This window comes from Mus caroli, unplaced genomic scaffold (genome assembly GCF_978045245.1).
Source record: "Mus caroli unplaced genomic scaffold, Mus_caroli_1 scaffold_20, whole genome shotgun sequence".
NCBI lineage: Eukaryota > Metazoa > Chordata > Mammalia > Rodentia > Muridae > Mus > Mus caroli.
Window position 1 is genome coordinate 20,493,244 of NW_028227275.1, and position 21,377 is coordinate 20,514,620.

The following is a 21,377-nucleotide window of genomic DNA, read 5'->3' on the forward strand; positions in this document are numbered from 1 at the left end:
GATGACCTTGTGGGGTTGTGTCTACAAGTTGTTACGGAGAAGCTGCCGAGAGCCTCTTCTTTTCTTTTTTCTTTTCCTTTTCCTTTTCCTTTTCCTTTTTCTTTTTCTTTTTCTTTTTCTTTTTCTTTTTCTTTTTCTTTTTCTTTCTTTCCCTTCCCTTCCCTTCCCTTTCCCTTTTCCCTTTTCCCTTTCCCTCTTTCTTTCCCTCTTTCTTTCTTTCCCTCTTTCTTTCTTTCTTTCCCTCTTTCTTTCTTTTCCCTCTTTCTTTTTCCCTCTTTCTTTTTCCCTCTTTCTTTTCCCCTCTTTCTTTTCCCCTCTTTCTTTTCCCCTCTTTTTTTCCCTCTTTTTCCCTCTTTTCCCTCTTTTTCCCTTTTTCCCTTTTTTCCCTTTCCCTTTCCCTTTTTTTCCCTTTTTCCCTTTCCCTTCCCTTCTTCCCTTCCCTTTCTTTTCTTTTCTTTTCTTTTCTTTTCTTTTCTTTTCTTTTCTTTTCTTTTCTTTTCATTTCTCTTCTCTTTTTGGTTTTTCAAGACAGAGTTTCTCTGTATAGGCCTTGCTGTCCTGGAACTCACTTTGTAGACCAGGCTGGCCTCGAACTCAGAAATCCACTTGCGGAGAGCCTCTTCTTGACTGAGTTTACAATGCAACTTCTACGTTTGTTTTGTAGTATGTCAGCTAACATGGGCAGTGGGTCTCAGTGGGTCTGGCACCAGAGTGCTTCACCTTCTGATAACGATGCAAGTGGACTCTAGGCTCTTAGAGTCAATGGTTCAGATAGTTCTGGAAGCAGCTCCAATGCAAATCAGTTGGGAAAGCTTTCCCTACTGTGTTTATTCCTTGTTTTCTTAAGAACTGGGAAGTAGGCCGGGTGTGGTGGCGAACGCCTTTAATCCCAGCACTTGGGAGGGAGGCAGAGGCAGGTGGATTTCTGAGTTCAAGGCCAACCTGGTCTACAGAGTGAGTTCCAGGACAGCCAGGGCTAAGAACCCTGTCTCAAAAAACCAAAAAAAAAAAAACCAAACAAACAAAAACCCCCCACCAAAACAAACAAACAAACAAACAAGAACTAGGAAATGAAGACTGGAGAGATGCCTCAACAGTTAAGAGCATTGGCTGCTCTTCCAGAGGACCCAGGTCTGATTCACAGCTGCCACATGGTGACTCACAATCATCTGTAACTCCAGTTCCACAGGATCCAAACTCCTGTTCTGGACTCTGTGGACACCAGACAAGCACGTGGTGCCCAAACTTACATGCAGGTGTATGTACCCATACACACAATAATATTAATAGGGGTTTGTAAATATAAAAGGGGGTAGTAATGGCTGCAGATGGAGTGGGCCTAAATGCTTGCAAAGGAAGTGACCAGATCATTTTGGCGGCAGTGTTTTGACTAGCTGACAGTGGGTTACATGTGAGGCTGCAGTGGGAGTGTGATCCCCTGCAGGAAGTCCCACCCAGAAGCTGCTGACACGTGTGAAGGGGAGTGAAGCCTACTACAGGCTATGGCCCATTTGAGGCTTGGCTGGAGCTTTCCATAAGTCAATGAATGTATATATTTGGGGAAGTGGGGAACACTCAGAAGTGACAGTGCTGCTGGGTGCTTGAATTCTCTAACTGCTCTGTTTTCCCTCCATCATGGTCATGGCCATTATTAGCTTTCATATCCTTCTAGAAAGTGTTGGCTCTTGCATACCACAGGCTTATCATCAACTATCTACACCAAGGATATTTCACCCATGGCCAGTGATGTCCAGAGTTATTTTAGACTATCCCTTCAAGGGCTGCCTTAGCTGGTAGAGAGACCATTTATCAATGCAGATGCCAGGACTTAGTAGTTCAATGGGTTTAGCCCTTATCATCTCCCTTTTCTTGCTTCCTTTGTCGAGCCTAATGAGTAATTTGAGAGGCTGGGATAGATGGTTAGAAGGTGGCTAGGCATGAGATGGGACGGAAGACACAGTACCTGCTCTTTAGATCTTCTACCATGCTTTTATTGGTGTCCGAGTAAACTATTTCTTCAGGCTGAAATACAGACAGCTGAAAGTTAGGAGCAACTCTAGAGATCACCTTTAAATCCCAGTCACCCCTGAAGTCCTGGGGCAGGGAAAGCTGGACCCAAACCAGTCTCTCATGAAAAAGCAATCTCAAACTCAAAGATCACACATTTCCTTTGATTTCCATAGTACTTACTCAGCATGGGGCGTGGTTGTAAAAGATAGTTTTCATGGGTAAAACACATTTTCTGTTCTCATTTCTTTTTTTAGGCAACTATCTGGCATCAAATGATCTCACACACCGGTCTCTTATACTTATGGTGACTTTGGCAAAATTACCAAACATGACTTTGTTCTGAACCTCAGATGCTTTGATCATTAGAACAGGAACAACAGAGCCAGGCAGTGGTGGCACACGCCTTTAATCCCAGCACTTGGGAGGCAGAGGCAGGCGGATTTCTGAGTTCGAGGCCAGCCTGGTCTACAGAGTGAGTTCCAGGACAGCCAGGGCTATACAGAGAAACCCTGTCTCAAAAAACCAAAAGAAAGAAAGAAAAAAAAAAAAAAACAGGAATAGGAACAATAGTTATACCTGCTGCTTTGGATTCTTACAACAATTTTAAAATGAAGCAAAACATGTCGAGCCTGGCATTTAAGGGATGCTCAGGAGACATCAGATGATGCTCATCTGTTGCTTATCTGGGATGGTTTATAACCATTCTTCTCTGGGTCTATGTGTCTTGTAGCTGGCAGGAACCAGGTCTTTGTGCCCATTTGTACCTGCATGTATGTATGTACTTAAATACACACACTTCATGTGCCCATCTCCGTACACTCTATCCTACAGTAGGAAGCAATGCTTGTTCGTCATGTTTGTTCATTTCCTGTCCCAGGTTAGGTTTACAGCTCAAGTTCTTGCCTAACCCTACTCTAGTTCCTTGTGAGATTCACAAGGCCAGTTATAAGGGGCTGATTTTCAAGTCTCTAGTTTGGGTTTCTGAACCAAGGAATAGAGGCAGCTGAAGGGATGGGGACAGGGGATCCCTACAGTGAAAAGAAGGGAACGACACTAGAACCTATCAGGTCTCTAGGTCCCCAAACTGTGACCCTACCATCAATCCCTAGACATGAGAACTTGTTAAAAAAAATGCAAAATTTCAACTCTGCTTTCATGGCCACTGACTCAGAAACTAGGGTGTGGCCCAGTGATGCTTGCTTTAACCAGTCTCCCAGTGATTCTGGTGCATGCTGTGATTAGACAGCTGCTAGAGTAAGGAACAGACTCAGGCACACTGAACATGGCAGAGCAGAGCAAGAAGCAGAAGTCTGAACTCCAAACACCTTGAGGGGGACTGCAGCTACACTGGACAGAGCAGAGAGACCGAGTCCCTGATCCAGCAACCACTGCCTACCCATGAGGCAACTCCCATGGATCAGTGAATCCCTCAGGTCTGAGTTTGAGGCCTGAGTATGCTGACTTGGTAAATCCTGTGATGGGGTTTTGTGAGCTTTCCAATTTCACTGAAAGGACTTTTGGTTTGTTTGTTTGTTTGTTTGTTTGTTTGTTTGTTTGTTTTTGCAAGAATTTGTGTTCTCTAAAACTTCCAAAAGGTTTCCTGTTAATCCTGGATCTAGGTGTGCTTGTATTGCACAATGCAATCTGTGTTCTTTGTCATCTAATATAGTGGTCATTCAGACAGTAGCTTATTCTGGGATGCATGTGGTAAGGCAGGAGACTGACTGGAGGAAGATTAGCTCAATGATAGTGCTTGCCTTGCATGCACAAAGCTCAGTTTCAAGCACCATAAAAGGTCAATAGAGATACAAGTCCATCAATCGTATTTGATTACAGCGTCCTAGGGTAATGTTGGCTTCTGACTTTCCCGAAGATTAAGGCTCACGTCCCTACCAGGATTTTGCTCATCCCTCAACCCATCTCTGCTCATGCAGCAGCCAAGCTGCTCTGGAAGCTCCTAGAGACACTCCCTGTGCACTGCAGATCTTGCTGCTAGCTAGCTGTCCCCTAGGGGCCATTCTTTACCCTGAATTTCAAGAGGCAAGCTCTGGGTTACCTCACTCAGGATGATATTTTCTAGTTCCATCCATTTGCCTGGGAAATTCATGATGTCCTCATTTTTAATAGCTGAATAGTATTCCACTGTTGTAAATGAACCATATTTTCTGTAGGACATGAATGGTATGTATTTACCAATAAGTGGATATTAGCCAAAAAACAGAATACTCATGATATAACAAGAAGTTTAACAAGAAGAAAGGCCCCAGTGAGGATGCTTTAATCCCACTTAGAAGGGGAACAAAATAATCACATGAGGCAGTGGGAGGGAGGCAACCGGGTGGGAAAGGGGAGGGGGGAAAGGATGGTACAGGTATGGGGAGAGACCGGAAAGGAGCCCAGAGGGGCAGGAGAATGAATGGAAATATGCAGTTTCAGGGGTTGGGGGGAGCAGGGAGAACCTCTAAAAATCCCAGAGACCTGAGAATGAGAGGCTCCCAGGACTTAATAGGGATGACCTTAGCCTAAATGCCCAATAGTGGGGAGATGGAAACTGAAAAGACCACCTCCAGTAGATAGACGGGGCTCCCAGTGAAGAAATAGGGTGACCCACCCATCTTTGACCTAGAATTATGCCTGTCTAAAGGAAATGAAGGGACAAAAATGGAGCAGAGACTGAAGGGAAAGTTCATCCGGTGACCAGTCCAACTTGGGATTCATCCCATGGGTGGGTACCAAACCCTGACACTATTACTGATGCCATGTTGTGCTTGCAGACTGGAGCCTAGCTGTCCTCTGAGAGGCTCTGCCAGCAGCTGACTGAGACAGATGCAGATACTTACAGCCAACCACTGGACTGAGATTGGGACCCCCTATGAAAGAGTTAGGGGAAGGACTGAAAGAGCTGAAGGGGATTGTAACCTCATAGGAAGAACAACAATATCAAACTAACCTGGCCTGGGAGCTCCCAGAGACTAAGCCATCAACCAGAGAGCATACATGGGCTGGTCCAGGGCTCCTGGCACATATGTAGCAGAGAACTGCCTTGTCTGGCCTCAGTGTGAGAAGATACACCTAATCCTGCTGAGACTTGATGCCACAGGGAAGAGTTGTGTGTGGTGGGGAGCACCCTCTCAGAGGCAAAGGGGAGGGTAAATAAAGCACTCTTGGAGGGGGGCTGGGAAGGGGGACAACACTTGGAATGTAAATAAATAAAACAATTTTAAAAAAAGAACCAAGTAAGCAAGTTCTAGTCACTTAGCTTGTCATCCACTTTCCTGAGTCCCACCCCACTCCCCCCCTTTTGCTGTGAGCTCCCCAAAACACATTCATGACTTCTGCAGCAGCATTTTGTTGTTGAATTTTCCTCCCTGAAAATGGAAGGTCAAAGAATAAGGGGCGTGTCTTTTACCTTAGCCGCAGCTACATCTAACACAACACCAACAGGAAACCGCCAAACCCAACCTGACTGGACAAGGAAAAAAAACTGAACAGAACCAAAACTAAACAAAACAGAAACAAAACCTCTAGACAGCTCTCTCTCTCTCTCTCTAGGAGGCAGCAGCGCCACCGCGCCGCCGCAGCCATGGCTATTTGTGGTTTGCACAAGAAAGATAAGCACATTTCCCTTTTTTAAAAATGGCATTTCAAACAGGAAATATAAAAACACGTATGTATGCTTGATCTGCATGGAGAATGTTTAGAGGAACGCACGAGGAACTGATAGGCCAGGGTTATTTCTGTTATTTCTTAAAAGAAGTGGGGAAAAACTATATCCCTTGGTATCCTTGACTTTGGCCCCTGTGACTGCATTTCTGAGCTGTTGTGAGTTGCCTAGAATACACAGGCAATCAAGGACCATGACAGAATGAACACCTGCCCAACACACGGCCACCCAGCTATATGTAACCATTGCATCCTTCTGAATTTGCTTATGTTTTTACTTATTCGTTTCTATTCTATTTATTATCTATTTATTTGCAGCACTGAGGATCGAACCCAGGGCCTTGTACATGATAGCCAAATGGTCTGCCGCTGAACTACATCCCTGGCCCTTACTTTAGATTAAAAAAAAATAATAATAAAGACAAGATAGCTCTCTAGGTATCTGTAGTTCACAGCTATCACTCCAGGGTCTGCTTGCATGCTGCCAAGCTTCCCGCCATGATGACAATGGACTAAACCTCTGACACTGTAAGCCAGCCCCCAGTTAAATGCTTTCTTATAATGGTTGCGTTGGTCATGGTGTCTCTTCAAAGCAAAAGAACAGTGACTAAGACAGAAACTGGTACTGAGATAGTAGGGGGTATCTCTGTGTCAGACCTGACCATGCTGTTTTAGGGAGGATTATGGAAGGACTTTGGAGCTTTTGGCCTAGGAAAGCTGTTGAGTGTGAAGAGCTCCTTGGCTGGTCCATAGGAGCTTAGAAGATAAGAGTGTTGCACATAATGCAGATAAGAAAGGTCTGGCTTGTGCCTTCCAGATGTAAGCAAAGGCTTGTGTGAATAATCTGTGGTGTCTGGTCAGCTGGGGCTGAGGAATCAGCTGTGATTAAGAAGAGGCTAGCATCCTTGAGGTAAAGTGTTTGGGAAGTGTTTCCTCAGAGTCAGCACATGTATACTATACTCCTTATTCTGCTATATATACTTTTGGTATTGTTCTTTCTTCTCCTTCCAGTCTAAAGGTAACTGCTAACATGCATTTGGTATTTAGCATTCCTATAAATGCCTTTACAAATCTATTGTATAGAAAAGTGTGTATACGTGTATAGTGTATATGCACATATAGATACACAATGTCGGTTTCAAACTTCACTAAGTACTCTTGTACTTTGTGCATTATTTCACATCCTCTTTATTTTTCTTCCTATAATGGTTTTTTATTTCCATTCTTATTGTTATGCTTAGCTCTAGGCCAGTGCTTCTCAACCTTGACTGGAAATTGTAATTGGAGAGCTTAAAAAACTACTGATATGCAGATTTGCCCATCCATCCCAAGGTAATAACGTATAGATTGAGAACTACTGCAAACTTGTTCAAACATTTTCCATGGCTGTGGAAGAATTCATTGTATGCATATTTCACAACTCACAGACTAATTTCCTAATCGGGAATTGTTTCCAATTCCTTGCTGTTTTCTCTGCTGACCACTGTGTTTTTCTAACCTGTGCATATTCTCCAGGGCACACAGCTAGATGGTTCAACTGGGAGATCACAAGTTGAGCAAGTTCAACTTTATCATATTACCAGGTAATCTCTACCTCCACCATTTCTCTGCTTTTTGTTAACAGTTCTATGAATACACATCTTTTACTCCTAAATTTCCCTGATTTTAAGTGAGCCTGAACATTTGCCTTCATTCTGCCACCCTGTGGCCCTCAATCCAGAAAGTGCTACTGATGGCAGCACAGGTCTGCTCAGCCATGACACGTAGATACTGGGCTAAGCTGGTCTCCTCATTCCTGGACACCAGGCCTTTTTCCTCCCACCTTATTTCAAAAGTAAATGAAGAGCGCTCCCTCAGAGTCTGGCTCCCGAAGGGATGCCTGCTCCAGCTCCTTCACTTGCTAGCGTGGTTTTAGACCTTGCTGCCATCTTTGCTTTACCCCTACCAACGGGCACGATTTCTGTCCTATTTTCATTCTGCAAGATAAGCATTGTGGTTTGGAGTCCAGAGAAGCAATTTCATTTATCGTTTTTTATACTTGATCATCAGGTGACATGAAAACTTACATGCCATCTTGAATGCTATGTGTTTTATTTCTGACGGGAAAGGTTATAAGACGTAAATAACATTTGAGATGACATTCTTTTTCTCAAATCATTTTTTTTTGAAGATTCAGGAAAGGCATCAAAGTAGCCCAAGCATAAGCTAGATGGAGGAGAAGATTCATTTTGAGTGAGCATTGCTGAGTAATTCCATAACTGGGCTGTCACAACTCACAAAGATTAGAAGCAATACTCACCCTCATGCAGATACACCCGAAGGACTATTTACCTGTACACTCTGGGCTTTGCTCCCCTGGAAGTTTTTTGGAAGCAGCTGTTTCCAGAAGCTCTCCTTTGAGTAGTCAAACTGTACAGCCATTGGTGTATTATTTTGTTGAATATTAAACCAGACCTGTGAAACCATCAACAAGGAGACACCGTAAGCCCACAGGAACGCAAGACTACAGTAGGGAAGGATGATGCAGAATTCTACAGGCTTGTAGACAACTTAAGTGTCTGAAGCCAAGGGGGCTGTGAGGGAGGAGCAGATTCCAGGGCTCTGGGAGCTCTGCAGACTGGCTGTCAGGGTAAGCGATGGGTTAATCCCTGACCCCACAGACTCGTGGGTGCCATGACTTCAAAGTTCCTGGGAGACTCTAATGTGTGCTCAGGATGACATGAAGAAATAACTTGAGGGTTTTTTTTATCTATATACTTACATTTTTATCATTGAACAAACAATCTACACTTTGCAAGGGACAAAATGGGTCAAACTGCTTATGACATTGCCCCGTCGATGGATTCCAAAGCAAACACTCATCAGTTTCTTGAGTTAACACATAAGCCACATGGCCCTGCATAAGGAAAGAGATTCGTCATACAATGTATTTGTTGACTACCTTCTATATGTAAAAATTATAGTTATTCTGAGTTGTAAAGTTTTCTTTGGGTTTAAAAAAATGGATTTTTTTAAGGAGGAAAAACAACTTAACAGCAAAACCCAAAACAAAACTAAAACCAAACCACTACAACAACAAAAAAATCAAAGTCAAGAAAGTTTCAGAAATCCTCAGACCCAGGTAGTATGATGATTTAAATAAGAGATTCTATGAGCCAGTGTCACCGTTAGAGGTTCTGTAGGGTGTACTGGTGGCAATAAAACATGCTACTCTAACAAAGTCAGTATGCTATGATGGCTTTCTAACAGACAGTCCTAAAGCATTGTGACTGGGCCACTTTTGTCTAATTCACACAAAAGTGCTGTGGGAACTCACTTTGGTTAGCATATACCTGGAGACAGAATACCAGGCCAAATAAAATAAACAGTTAAGTAAGATTATTGCCTAAGGCTCCGAGGGAATCATGGAAGGAGTTTAAAATCCACTAAATTAAAACTGAGAGAAAGACTTGGAACTAGAAGGTAAAGTATACAGGAAAGCAGTCTAACGGATAAGAAGCCCAGGGCAGGAGAGCATCTTAGCGGGCAAAGACACTTACCATGGAAGGCTAGTCAGTAACATGAGCTCCATCCTGGGGACCCATGAGAAAGCCCAAGGGGAACGCCACAGCATGCCCTCTGACCTCCACGTGTGTGCCCTGGCACATCTCCCTGCCACCCATACACACACATACATACTAATAATGATAATAAATATTTATTTAGAAAAGACAGTATTAGTTATGGGGCCAACGAGAAAGCTCAGCTGGTAGAAGCCTGCTGGCCTGGCCACAGGAACCCGTGTAGGCAGAAGGAGAAAGCACTCAAGTTTTCCTGTGACCACTATGTGTGTGCTGTGGCATGTGACTCGTGAAATAATAAATACAATTTTAAAAAGTTTTTTTTTTAAGTATTTATTTATTTTATGTATGTGGATACACTGTCGCTGTCTTCAGACACACCAGACGAGGGCATCAGATCCCATTACAGATGGTTGTGAGCCACCATGTGGTTGCTGGGAATTGAACTCAGGACCTCTGGCAGAGCAGTAAGTGCTCTTAACCGCTGAGCCATCTTTTCAGGCCCTTAAAAAGTTTTTTTTAAATGGTTATTATTTTGCTCTACATGTATCTTCTCATAGTGTTAAGACTTTCTTAGTGGAAAAATAAATAATTCAAGTAATGATAGCAATATTTAGTATTTATTGGTTATGCTAAGATTCATACTGATTTTCCCCTTTTAATTCACTCTCAGTTCTGAAGGTAGGCATGTTTATCACACACGCTCTTTAATGAGGACTTGGAGTTTAAGGGGCTAAAGTGACAGCGAAAAGCAAAGTGACACTTCCAGCAGAGGTTAGCAGGATGGAGAGGTGAACAAAGCCCAGCCCACACCTGAGTGAAGCTGCTGACTTTAAACCCAAGCCAGTCTGGACACTGCTCAGCCCACTGCTGTCCTGTCCCTATGTCTCTACTTCTCTGGCCCAGCTGCTTTAAACCCAAGCCAGTCTGGACACTGCTCGGCCCATTGTCGTTCTTGTCCTGATGTCTCTATATCTCTGGCCTAGAGTGCTTGCTCTTCATTACTGTGTCTCCCATTTCACCTCATCCACCAACTGAGGTGGAACCTGCCTGCTGTGGATTTTCTCTCTGGATCAAGTAACAGTTATTTATTGAGATCTTATTAGTGCCACCTACTAGCACTTACAACCAGGGTAGTGGATCAAAGGGGACATTAACAAATTTGACAAATAATAAGCTACAACAAGGGATCTTGGGAAATAAATCATATCATAGTAATAAACAAACAAACAAACAAATAAACAAAAGGCAAGACTGGAAATGCTGAAACGTGGCCAGAATATATATATATATATATATATATATATATATATATATATATATATTCAGAAGTGTAATGTAAAGTGTTAAATCCTGGAGAAGAAGAGAAGACATCATTAGAGTGTTAGTTCAAGCCTTACAGTGTAGTTTCTGAAACCGGATGGTGGTGCTGGATGAGAACAGCCACAGAGCCACGCACGGGATGCCACATGACCCCTTATCTCATTCACTGCCCATTTGCCACAGACAGCTGCTGGGGTATGAGGTGATTTAATATTCCCGGAGGCCACACCAAGAGCACCATTTTACAGGAAGAAAAGTAAAACCTGTTCTTTGCACTGTAGAAATGTTGGTGTGCCAGCATTACCCTCAGGTCACAAGTGCTTGCCCTTGAAGCTCTCTGGTGAGCAGGAAGTCTCCCAGACTGGCAGCTTAAGTCTGCTTGAGTTTCTTTCGCACTTTCCGGGACTTACTTCTAGTACTGAGGTTCCCAGGATCACCAATGCCTTCTTCCCGAAGTACAGAAAGAAATTACAGAGAAGTATGGCATGCTCTTCTTTATTTCCAATGGCCAAACTAATGCAGCACTGGGCAAAAGGGGGAAAAAAAAGGAACAAAAATAATACAATGTATTCTAAAAGGAGGAGGAGAGGAAGAGGAGGAGAGAGGAAAGAGAAAGTTGAGTCCAGTAAACAAGGCATTTAGAACCTTATACTCCCTGAAGTCCAGCTTCCACTTTATCAGGATGTTACTACAAAAGCAAAGCAGAAAGCTCTGACTTTGATAAGGAGTAAGAAGAAGAGAATATTAACTTGGGACACCAGGCCACTCAGATAATGGGATAGGTGATCCGGATATTGTACAGAGTGGCAGGACAATTTATATCCCAAACGAGACATTTCTTGCAAGACAGATATACTGCCCTGAGCTTCCAAGGGCGCATTCTGGATAAGTAATCACACAGGATCTGGAGGAGTGATACTTGGGGCCTTGGAGCTACAGTCTGTCCTGTACCAATACAGTGTTTGATTCAAAGAAAGGAAGAGATATAAGTCAAATGATGCTCAATCAGGAAGCATAATAGAAACTTCTTACCCTAAAGAGCTAGACAGATGGGCTACAGATAAGAGATCCAACCCAGGATACTGAGTAAGCGTGTGTGGCAAACAGGAATAGGTACAGCAGGAAAGGCAGCCTGGTGGCCTAGGCCCACGCCAATGGAAGTATGTTTGTTTGGTCCTTAGACATTTTGTGTGTGTGTGTTTTTGTCTTGTTGTTGTTGTTGTTGTTATTGTTGTTTTGAGTCCCTGACTGTTCTAGAATTCACTATGTAGACCAAGCTGGCTTCAAACTCAGAGATATTTGCCTGCCTCTGTCTTTTGGGTGCTGGGATTAAAGGCATGGGCCACTACTCCCAGTCTTGGCCCTAGAATTTTTTTTTTTTAAAGAAAATGTTTGTGTAAAACTTTAGATTTCTGACTTCTGTTGAAAAAAAGATTCTGACTTTCTATTAATAACATTGGGCCTAAATGTTCAATTGGCAGCTGTTTAGTCTCTCAGACTATCCAAACACCCAGAAGGGACCTTACACTGGACCGAAGATTTCTGACACTTAGATAAAAGCCAGAATTTCTCAGGAACTTATAAAACTGGTTCCCTTCTACCAGGAGTCATTTCCCTTACCTCTAGCAGAAGGGACACATGGCTGCCTATGGTGCCTACCACAATATCAAAGTCCATGTTGGCCTCTGTGTTCCCTCAGTATCACAAGTGCCTCTCACACATTTCAAAGTCCATCCTAGGCCTCCTTGCCCCTCCTCTACCCTCCCTCCAGCTCATGGGCTTCCCTCCTCGCAGCCATCCATCCTTCCTATATCCCTGCTATTCCCACTCTTCTCATTGTTACACACGTTCTCTCTCTAGCTCTTGCTGTCCACTTTCTCTCTGTGTCTCCTATTCCCACTAACTCTATTTCACTGTTCTCTCTCTCCCCTCCCCTCCCCTCCCCTCCCTCCCCTCCCCTCCCCTCCCTCCCCTCCCCTCCCCTCCCCTCCCCTCCCCTCCCCTCCCCTGCCCTCTCCTCCCCTCCCCTGCCCTCTCCTCCCCTTCCTTCCCCTCCCCCCCTCTCATTGCTATTTTCCTTCTCTTGCAGATAGCCCTGGCGGTGCCCAGTCTGCCAGCCATTTTCCGTCTACTTCTTTTTGTGTACACCCTGGGCTCCTTCAGGTGGCTCTGTCTGTCCTCCCTTTTCTATCTACAACAAAGCCCCTAACCATATCATGGGTCATGTCAGCAGTTTCTTTACTGTGCCCACTGGGATACAGCAGCAATCTGCTGTTGAGTAGCAGCGATAACACACCAATGAGACACATGCTCTCCAGTTCATGACGGCCCTAGAGAGAGGGACATGGGGTGGGATGGGAGGCCAGTGAGCTCCCGGTTCCAACTATTTATTCAGCATCATGGAAGGGAGCATAGCCAGAGATACAGCCACACCAGTGTGCCCTGGCTGCATCTGATGCTAGATGACAGGGTTCAGAGAGAACATAATACCGCACTGCTATGTTCCCACAGAATAGGAATATTCATGAGGAATTACTTTGACTTTTGAATGGAAAATCACCCTAATGACTTATTTTCATAAATGACTATGGAGTAGTCAAGTAGACACAAATTATCAAATACTTTCTGTTGTGAGCTATCTACCAGAGAAGACTGCTAGACTGTGGGTTTTAAGCTAATAGAAAGCCTTTATAAGCTGGCTGGCTACTACCCTGGACGCCTGGCATCCCAGTGTAGCCCTGAGCCTTTCTTAGAATGAACTTTTAAGCACAGGAACCATTCTCTAGGTCGACAGACTTCAGTTAAGAATAGTTAGCCAGAATTGGAACTACAAAAGCCAAGAAAAGCAAGGTTAGCACATTTAGAGACTTTCCCAAAACTATGGGCTTTGATGGATTAGGTCTTTGTTTTTGTTTTGGCAGGTGGTGCTGTGTGCTGAATTTTACAGCCTGAATGGTACTTCCATCATGGAGTCATTTGTGCTAAGGTCTCAGGGCCTGCTAAGGTCTGGGGCCCTGTTACATTCTCATATTTCACAAAGCAGAACACTACATAAGAAGTGCTACCTTAAGGGGAAAGACAAGTGAGAAACAGTATACATTTTAACTATAAAATGTCGTTTGTTACCTCTGATGTCATCCATATGTCAGACCCATCATTTTCATCCAACGTCTCGGCCGCAAAAGGAATCAGAGATACAAATCGGGCAATGAGGTCCTGGAACGGTATTAACTGACGTTCACTGAGCATGTCCATCATCCCGTATAGCACTTTATAAGCAGAACACACTACAGGTCTCCAGGGGCCAGAAAGAACAAGCTTAGAGGGATAAAATAACTTGCTCAGAGGCACAAAGGTGAGTCTCTGGTGGGGATTGGGCCCAAATAGCCTGACACAGAGAAGACTTGTCCCGCATTATGTTTTATTGTAATAAATTATTACAATTTAAAAATACTATACCACCACATCAACATTAAATGTGTACTTTATAACTGTAAATGTCAGCATTTTTGAAAAGGTGAGAAACAATGAATATTTGCCTTGCTTTTAGATCAACATCTTTCTGAACTCCTCTTCTTAGAAACTTCTTTAAGCTGCTGCAGCCAGAAACAGAGGGAGACGTGACCTGCTTCCTCAAACACAAGAGCACTGAAGGATGTCCCCTCCCCACCAGAATGAGGCAGCCCAAGACTCAGGCAAGAAAGGAGAAAGGACAACACACAGGAAGCTCTTTAACATTTGAAGTGATGTGTAACAGGTGCCCGGTAATGCACAGCCACCACGGGTTGCACTAATGACTTCATGCAGTTACGGCTCAACAAGTGCCTGAGAGAACCCTTAGTTCCAGGACAGTGGGCCTCAGACCAACAGGCAGCAAGAAACCATGATGGAAAAGCAGAGTGCTGTAAAAACTAACCTACCTGGATTTGGGTGTTGATATATATATATTTAGGTCAAAGGGTCCTATTAAGAGAGCTTTATAATTAACAAATAACATAAATTGTCTGAGGACAATCAATCGCCTAGATTGACCCCCAGATAAAAGGTATGGTTGAGCTCAGCAATAGTGGTGCATGTCTTTAGTCCTAGAACTCAGGTGGTAGAGGCAGGCAGACCTTTGTGAGTTTGAGGCCAGCCTGGTCTACAAAGCAGGTTCCAAGACAGTCAGGTTTACACAGACAGACACACAGACAGACACACACACACGAGACTCTTGAGTCTTCATAGGTTCTCTGTAATCTCGATGAAACTGCTAAAAACAGTAACTGAAAGAAAACTTGCCACTCACAAGCGTTGCATTTGAGTCATGAAGAAATATATCCAGAAGCTGCTGAGGTGGATTCAGTGCCTTGATGTATCTGGTGACTAAGATGTGCATTCCTTCACCATTAAAAACAGTTGCCACGACTCTTCGGTTGGGAAACATGGCCTTGCAGTTCCTGGTAAAAGTCTGTGCTCGCTGTAGAATGTCTATTTGGTCTGAAAACTAGAATCAGATTTAAGGCAGCTCAACACTATGCCTCCCCCTTACAAAATAAGGGAAAAGCCAATGTTTACTTCTGATAGATTTGAAATTTCCACTGGTCTTTAAAACCGTTTACACTTTTTTGATGATCCGTTTCAGAATAATTCAGCGTGAGACCTACCTCGTCTACTTTTGGATTGTACGTGACATATGATATCTGAGGTTCAATTGTAGCAAAAATGTTTAGGAAGGTACATTCTTTGGGGTTCTGCCCACTGCAGTCTTCTCTAGGAGGGACGTAGGTGTTACTCCAGGTATACCCGAGCAAAATGGGTGGGATGTTCACTTGAAATGTCCCGCTAATCTGAGAGAACAAAGGATGAGAATTAGCTAAACCTATATCCCAGAGCAATCCTCTGCCCAGGAGAGCCTTGGCTTACACAGGGACATGGACTCCTGCTCAGTAGTTAAGAGTGCGCGCCACTTTTCCAGAGGACCCCAGGGTGTTTCTCAGTGCTCGTGTTGGGTGGCTCACAACAGTCTGCAACTCTAGCTCCAGGGGATCTGATGCTCTCATCTGAACTCAAGGGCACAAACCCACACATATACAGAACCCAAAATAAAATAAATTGTAAAAATGAGAAAATCTAATTTAGGCTCAACGAAGATGCTGAAAGATCATGTTGTCTTCTCCGTTTGAGTCTGGAGTGGGAGGGAAATGTAAGGGCAGAACCCACAGCCCTGAGTACGGTTGTGGAAACAGAGATAGTGAATGTCAGTAAGAAAGTTAAGAGGCAGGGCCGGGGGGGGGGGCAGGGAGAATCATAGTGACACCAGCAGCCTATGGTCAGGAGCCCTCACTGTGTGCAAGACCCTTGCACTGTGTACACAGTATACAGGGTGCCAAATGCTGGGGCAGTGTGTTCCATTCAGCGAGGCGGCTACTGCCGTTACCTTTACTTACAGTTCCAAAGTTGAGGTTCAGAGAGCTGATGCAATTTGTGAAAGATCATAGAATTAATGAATAGTAGAGCCAGGATTATAATCCAGTCTTTGCCATCTTTGAAAGCCACACTTCGTAACTACCTGTCATACAGCCTGGTCTGAGGCAGAGAGATGTCTGCAGAGATTTGCAAGTATAGCAAACCCTGTACCTCTGACCCCCTTGGATCTCTTTGTCAGTAATACGTTCTATCAGGGCCTCGTGTGACTGTCCATAGCATCTTTCTATCTTCCAACTACTATCTCTGATCTCCTCCTTTTAAAAAGGCAACAGTTTCAGTTGGTACCGTGACACCAATAAAAGGCAAGCAGAAGTCTGGGTGGCTGGAGAACCTCTTCTCTGACACGCAGAGTGGCTGTCCTGTTCCCCAATGCCTCCTGTCATGGCACAGCTGTGAAGCTGGACTTGTAGTGAACAGTTTAAAACTCTAAGGATAAAGAGGAGAGCGGAGCAGAAGGATAAAGACCGCTTGGGCACTTGGGAATATCCTTGAGCAGCTGGCCCTGGGCATCTGAACTTCTTTCCTGGAGGGGTAAGAAGACCCCTGACTGACACCGCCACCGTGGTTGGTTTCTCTGCTGCACCTGGCCTAATCAGGTCCTAATAAATGATTCATTTTTACTCAAATCCCCTCAAGTGCTTGTGAGACTCATTAAAATAACTTCAAAGAGTCAAACAAGTAAGGGAAAAATAAGTCACAAAAGCATTCTTGTCTTACCTACCACCAAACTCTAAGCCTCCATTGCCCCAGCAGCCCAGGCACAGCAAGGTCCTGCTGCTCTGAACCCTCAGAAAACCCATCCCATACACCACAGAAACACTATAGCATTTCACACTACACCAACATGAAATTCACTTCCGACTCTTCAAATTCTCAGGGTCTGGCATAGGGATTTCGGGTACCCTGCGTAAGACCTTCCAAGATGTAACTGAGCCTTAAGTCGAGCCTAGACTAGAGTGTCACACTTGCTGGTTGCGCAGGCTTGTTGTTGCTGTCGAATCCAGCAGTTGAGCCCCGCCCCCAGGTTCTTGCAGAATCCAGTCTCGTCATCGACCTGACATAACTAATAAGCAAGGCTGGAAAGCTGAAATTCTTGGTACCTGGATCTGGCCTTACAAAGGCCTTCATGCAAATACGAATTTTGCTTTAAGACGTAGGACTAGCTATGTTATTCTGTCTTTTTAAACACTTTAAAAATACAAGAAATGAGTTTATGGGTACCTCGTAGAGATGGTGACACCCTGCAAAGCCCTCTCAGACCCCACAGTACTTGGTAATAGTTTACTAACCTGGCAGTACAGAATCTGACTCAAAAATACCAGTAAGATAGAAACGAATCTTGGGGTAATTAGCAAAGAACTTTTCTGTTACCTCAGGCTGCTGCAGAAGGGCTGAGAAAGGGAAGCTGATGGAGCCCAGCCAGTTCTTTTGTATGTATGAGTGAGCACTGCAGCTCTTGAGACAATGGTCCTATTAAAGCAAATTTAAGTTAAACTCACAAATATGTTTCCTATAAGACGAATACTTTTACAAACTCATAGGTAACTATGACAAATCAATCTTTTTATTTTTTTTGTTCTTTCCCTCCTTCCCTCCCTCCCCCTCTCTCTGTGCATGTGTGCATGCAGTGTGTGTGTGTGTGTGTGTGTGTTCATGCGTGTATGCACTCATGGTGTATCTGGGTGCACTTTTTATGCCTGTCTCAATGGGGTTCTCTTTCACTCTGTCTTACTTCTTCGAGGCAAAGTCTCTCCCTGAGCCCATGTATGTAACTGAGACTGACCCTAAACTATGAGCCTTTACTTTGAAAGTACTGCGAGTCTGACCCTGAATCACCACACCTAGCTACAAATTTTATGTTTAAGATGGCCAGTTTGGTGACCTGTTGTGTCAGTTAGTGTGGGTCAGGAGGAGGCAGATTCTCAAAGAGCCAGTTTCACATTTTCAAATGCTAACATTTCATCATATGATCTTTACAAATCATAATAACCCTTTCCTCTTGGTCTTAGGATGTGACTTCTTTGTAACCTAGCTGGCCTAGTGGGCCCTTCTCTTTCTATTAGGGTCTACTAAATGGCAGCCATAGAGTGGGACCAGTGATGCTATGAAACTGGAGACTAGGAAGTAATTGGTGATTGCTCATGCAACTAAATGATGCAGCTAAAAGTTAAAACTGAAAGTTTACACAGAGACCTCTCAAACATTTAAAAATGTAAAAACATAACATTCAAAAGTTGCAAACTAAGGAAGAATATATAATTGAAAACATACACAGAAAATAATATAAATTAAAAATAGTGAGTACTCAGAAAATATGCAGACCAAGATGGTTTGAAGATGAAGTCATCATTTTAGGATGTTTCTATCATTCAGGATTGAGTCAGAAACAAAACAAGCAAGCAAGCAAGCAAGCAAGCAAGCAAATAAACAGATACTGAACACATTTGCCCAAGTAAATTCAGAAATCCTGGTCACAAGAACACTAGAAAAACATAATAAAACACCAAACAGAAATAAACCAGAAAACACAGACTGAAGTATAAAAATTCAAATAGTTGGTGATTTTTCAAAAAATTGAGAAATCTGATAGAAGTTCCAAGAAATTCTAAATTTTAGGCACAAGGGCCATAGGAGGAGAAAAACGAGAAACACTTATCATTTATCAAGACACAGGCTAAACAGAACCCAGGCCTGAATAATAACCCCAGCGTATCAACACCAGGTGCTGCCCATCCTGCTGACAAGGACAACCAATCAGAAGCAAATCCCTCTGGCTATGGACTACCCTCCTGCCTAGCTTCTCCTGCTTTGTGTTATCTACAGCCAGTGTAAGTCCAGTGTGAATGGGTTAGGCTTTCTAAGCCACATGGTCACAGGTCTTTTTCTTTGCAGCTGCACTCAGGCTTTGCTGCTGGCAGCCGCAGGACCTTGCCCAAGGACCACATTCTTTGGGACAGGAAGCTGCGGTAGGTAACTAAATAAGCTCCCACCTTTGTTTCAGAGCTCCTTGATCTCAAAGAACGTGGGTGTGCTGCTGCATACCTGTAATTCCTTCCTCTGGGAGACTACGGCAGAAGAATCGTGAGTTCTACATCAGTCTGAACAATAGGTTAAGATCTCATCTTTAAAAAGCAGATACAAGGGGCTGGAGAGATTGCTCAATAGTCAAAAGCACGTTCTGCTCTTCCAGGGATCTGAATTCAGTTGCCAGCATCCACACCAGGCTGTTTACAACCATCAGTAAGTCACTGACTCCAGTAACTAACTCAGTCCAGCTTCAGGGGAGCTGACATCCCACTGGCTTCTGTATACACACGCACATGGACACATGAGTAAATAGTAACACAAATCTTTTTAAAAATAGACACAAACGATATGGTCAGAAGAAAACAACGCACTTGGATAAAGTCAGAAATGACAAAAGGCTAACAGAGTATTAGAGATTATAAGACACTGGCAATGATATGCTAATGATTTGAAGTCTTTCAAAAGAATCTTTTCTTCTGCCTTCTCCTTTCTTCCCATTCGTCCCCTCGCTCCACTGAACTCTTCACTCCTTCCCCCTCCTGCCCGTATCCTTTCCTAAGCATTCAAACCATCATCTGAACACTGGATTCATTTACGTCCATTCTATGCCTTTCAGGTTTATGTTACAGTTGAATGTAACCCAGGCTCTGAGCCTGGAGTACCTAGTCCACCCCCAGATGCTGTTGGCAACAGCTCTGCCATCTCTAGTGTTGAAAATCAGTGTTGTGTCTGTGAGACTTGTAAGTCCTCAGGGTTCTGCTAACACATAAGTTAACAAAGTGGGGATGTGTGGGGAGTAAAGGTCTGATAACAAGAAAATAATATAGGAGAAAGAGCCTTTTAGGAAGAGAATAATGAGAAATGATCGCCCAAACTGTCTTTCACATGGGGGCTTGCTGTTGTGGAATGTTCTCCAGAGAAGATTGACTGGACCCGGGTGTGAGCCAATACAAAGTCTAATAGCCAGCGACTACACTGGATGTTAGGGATCCATCCCAGTGTAGCCCTGAGCGCACACACACACACACACACACACACACACACATGTCCCAGCTTGACATACTTCAGTTAACAAGAACAGTACTCAGCTTAAATCCTTGGATCCTTGGCCATCAAGAAATTGCCAATTAATGCCTTACCTGCTGTCTTTATTAAGAATTCATTTACAGTTTTAATGTGAATATTTGTACACTCTTGGAAAGCTGGCTTGAAGACATGGCTGGGAAGAATTTGTTCAGTACTGTGTACATGTGACCTAACTCTGAGCTTTGCACTGCAAGGTCTCATCCAAGTCCTCTGATCTAGAGCCTCCCTTCCCCAAGGCAGAACTGTCTGTCCCTTCATCAGAACTGAGATAACGAGGCCAGTTCTTCAGGGCATTTGTTTTCTGCACGGCCATTTCTACTTCCCCTTCCTGTTGTCCTTTTTACAAGTTGGTCCTACACATCATGCCAATCCTTTGACAAGATTCACCCCTTTCCCTTTTCCCTGGCCTTCTAGATTCTAAAGTCTGGGTGCCTGATTCTTTTTTTTTTTTGATGCCATGTATGATGTCATCTACAGATGGGCTGTGCCACATCCTAGCTCTTCCAGGATTCGTGTGGCCTGTGGGTCCCAGGTTGGACACACTTACAAGAGAAGGCTCACCTAAAGGGCTAAGATACTAAATAGTTCTTCTTTCAATGTAGATTTACATAACCCAGACCATCTGCTGACTTTTATAATACCCTTTCTGTTCTATTTATTACAGAACACAGCCCATGGAAACTGCTCAACAATTTAACTTGCAGGGGAGTAACATGTCTGTCTAAACAGGACTACAGGAGACAGCACCAGGTGGCTCAATGTTTCAGAGAGGAAAAAAAAAAGAGAGACCCTTTGGTTGACGAAGACAAGCACGTATCCTGCCTGCCACCGTCTCACGGTGAATCCTTTCCCTCCTGATAAAGCCCTCTGCATAGCTGAGCTCCCCAAGTTTGGGCTCTGAGACCATAGTCTCTGAGTGATCCTGATTCCTTCCTATCAGGCCCCATCTCCTTTCAGCAGTGAACAGGATGGACCTCACCCTAGTAACTGGTCCAATGACTTTTAAAGCCAGCTAAAATGAAAGCATTTAACTTATCTGCCTGAAGACAGGGGCTATGGTGGATACACACCTTTATATTTTTCATGTCAAGCTAAATGGAAGGAAACACTTATTTACATCACTTGCTGTGGTGCTAGGCATTGGGTTGGGACCTTTCACTAATATATAGAGAAGGCAGTTATTAATTTTAGAAATTATAGAAAACAACAAAATTCTGGTCTTAAAATAACTTAGTGTCT

The 21,377-nt window shown here is 43.7% G+C and overlaps 1 protein-coding gene across 1 annotated transcript in view; it reads right to left on the reverse strand.

The window, feature by feature from the left end:
* Positions 1–21,377, reverse strand: part of Cc2d2b (coiled-coil and C2 domain containing 2B) — a 74,502-nt gene that overhangs the window by 4,461 nt on the left and 48,664 nt on the right. Inside the window, exons 25-32 of the mRNA XM_021152526.2 lie at positions 17,397–17,495; positions 15,203–15,385; positions 14,845–15,042; positions 13,683–13,772; positions 10,967–11,080; positions 8,435–8,569; positions 8,005–8,127; positions 1,964–2,022 (exon numbers count right to left, since the gene is read on the reverse strand). Coding sequence (XP_021008185.1) covers positions 1,964–2,022; positions 8,005–8,127; positions 8,435–8,569; positions 10,967–11,080; positions 13,683–13,772; positions 14,845–15,042; positions 15,203–15,385; positions 17,397–17,495 — 1,001 coding nt within the window. The remainder of the gene's footprint in view (positions 1–1,963; positions 2,023–8,004; positions 8,128–8,434; positions 8,570–10,966; positions 11,081–13,682; positions 13,773–14,844; positions 15,043–15,202; positions 15,386–17,396; positions 17,496–21,377) is intronic.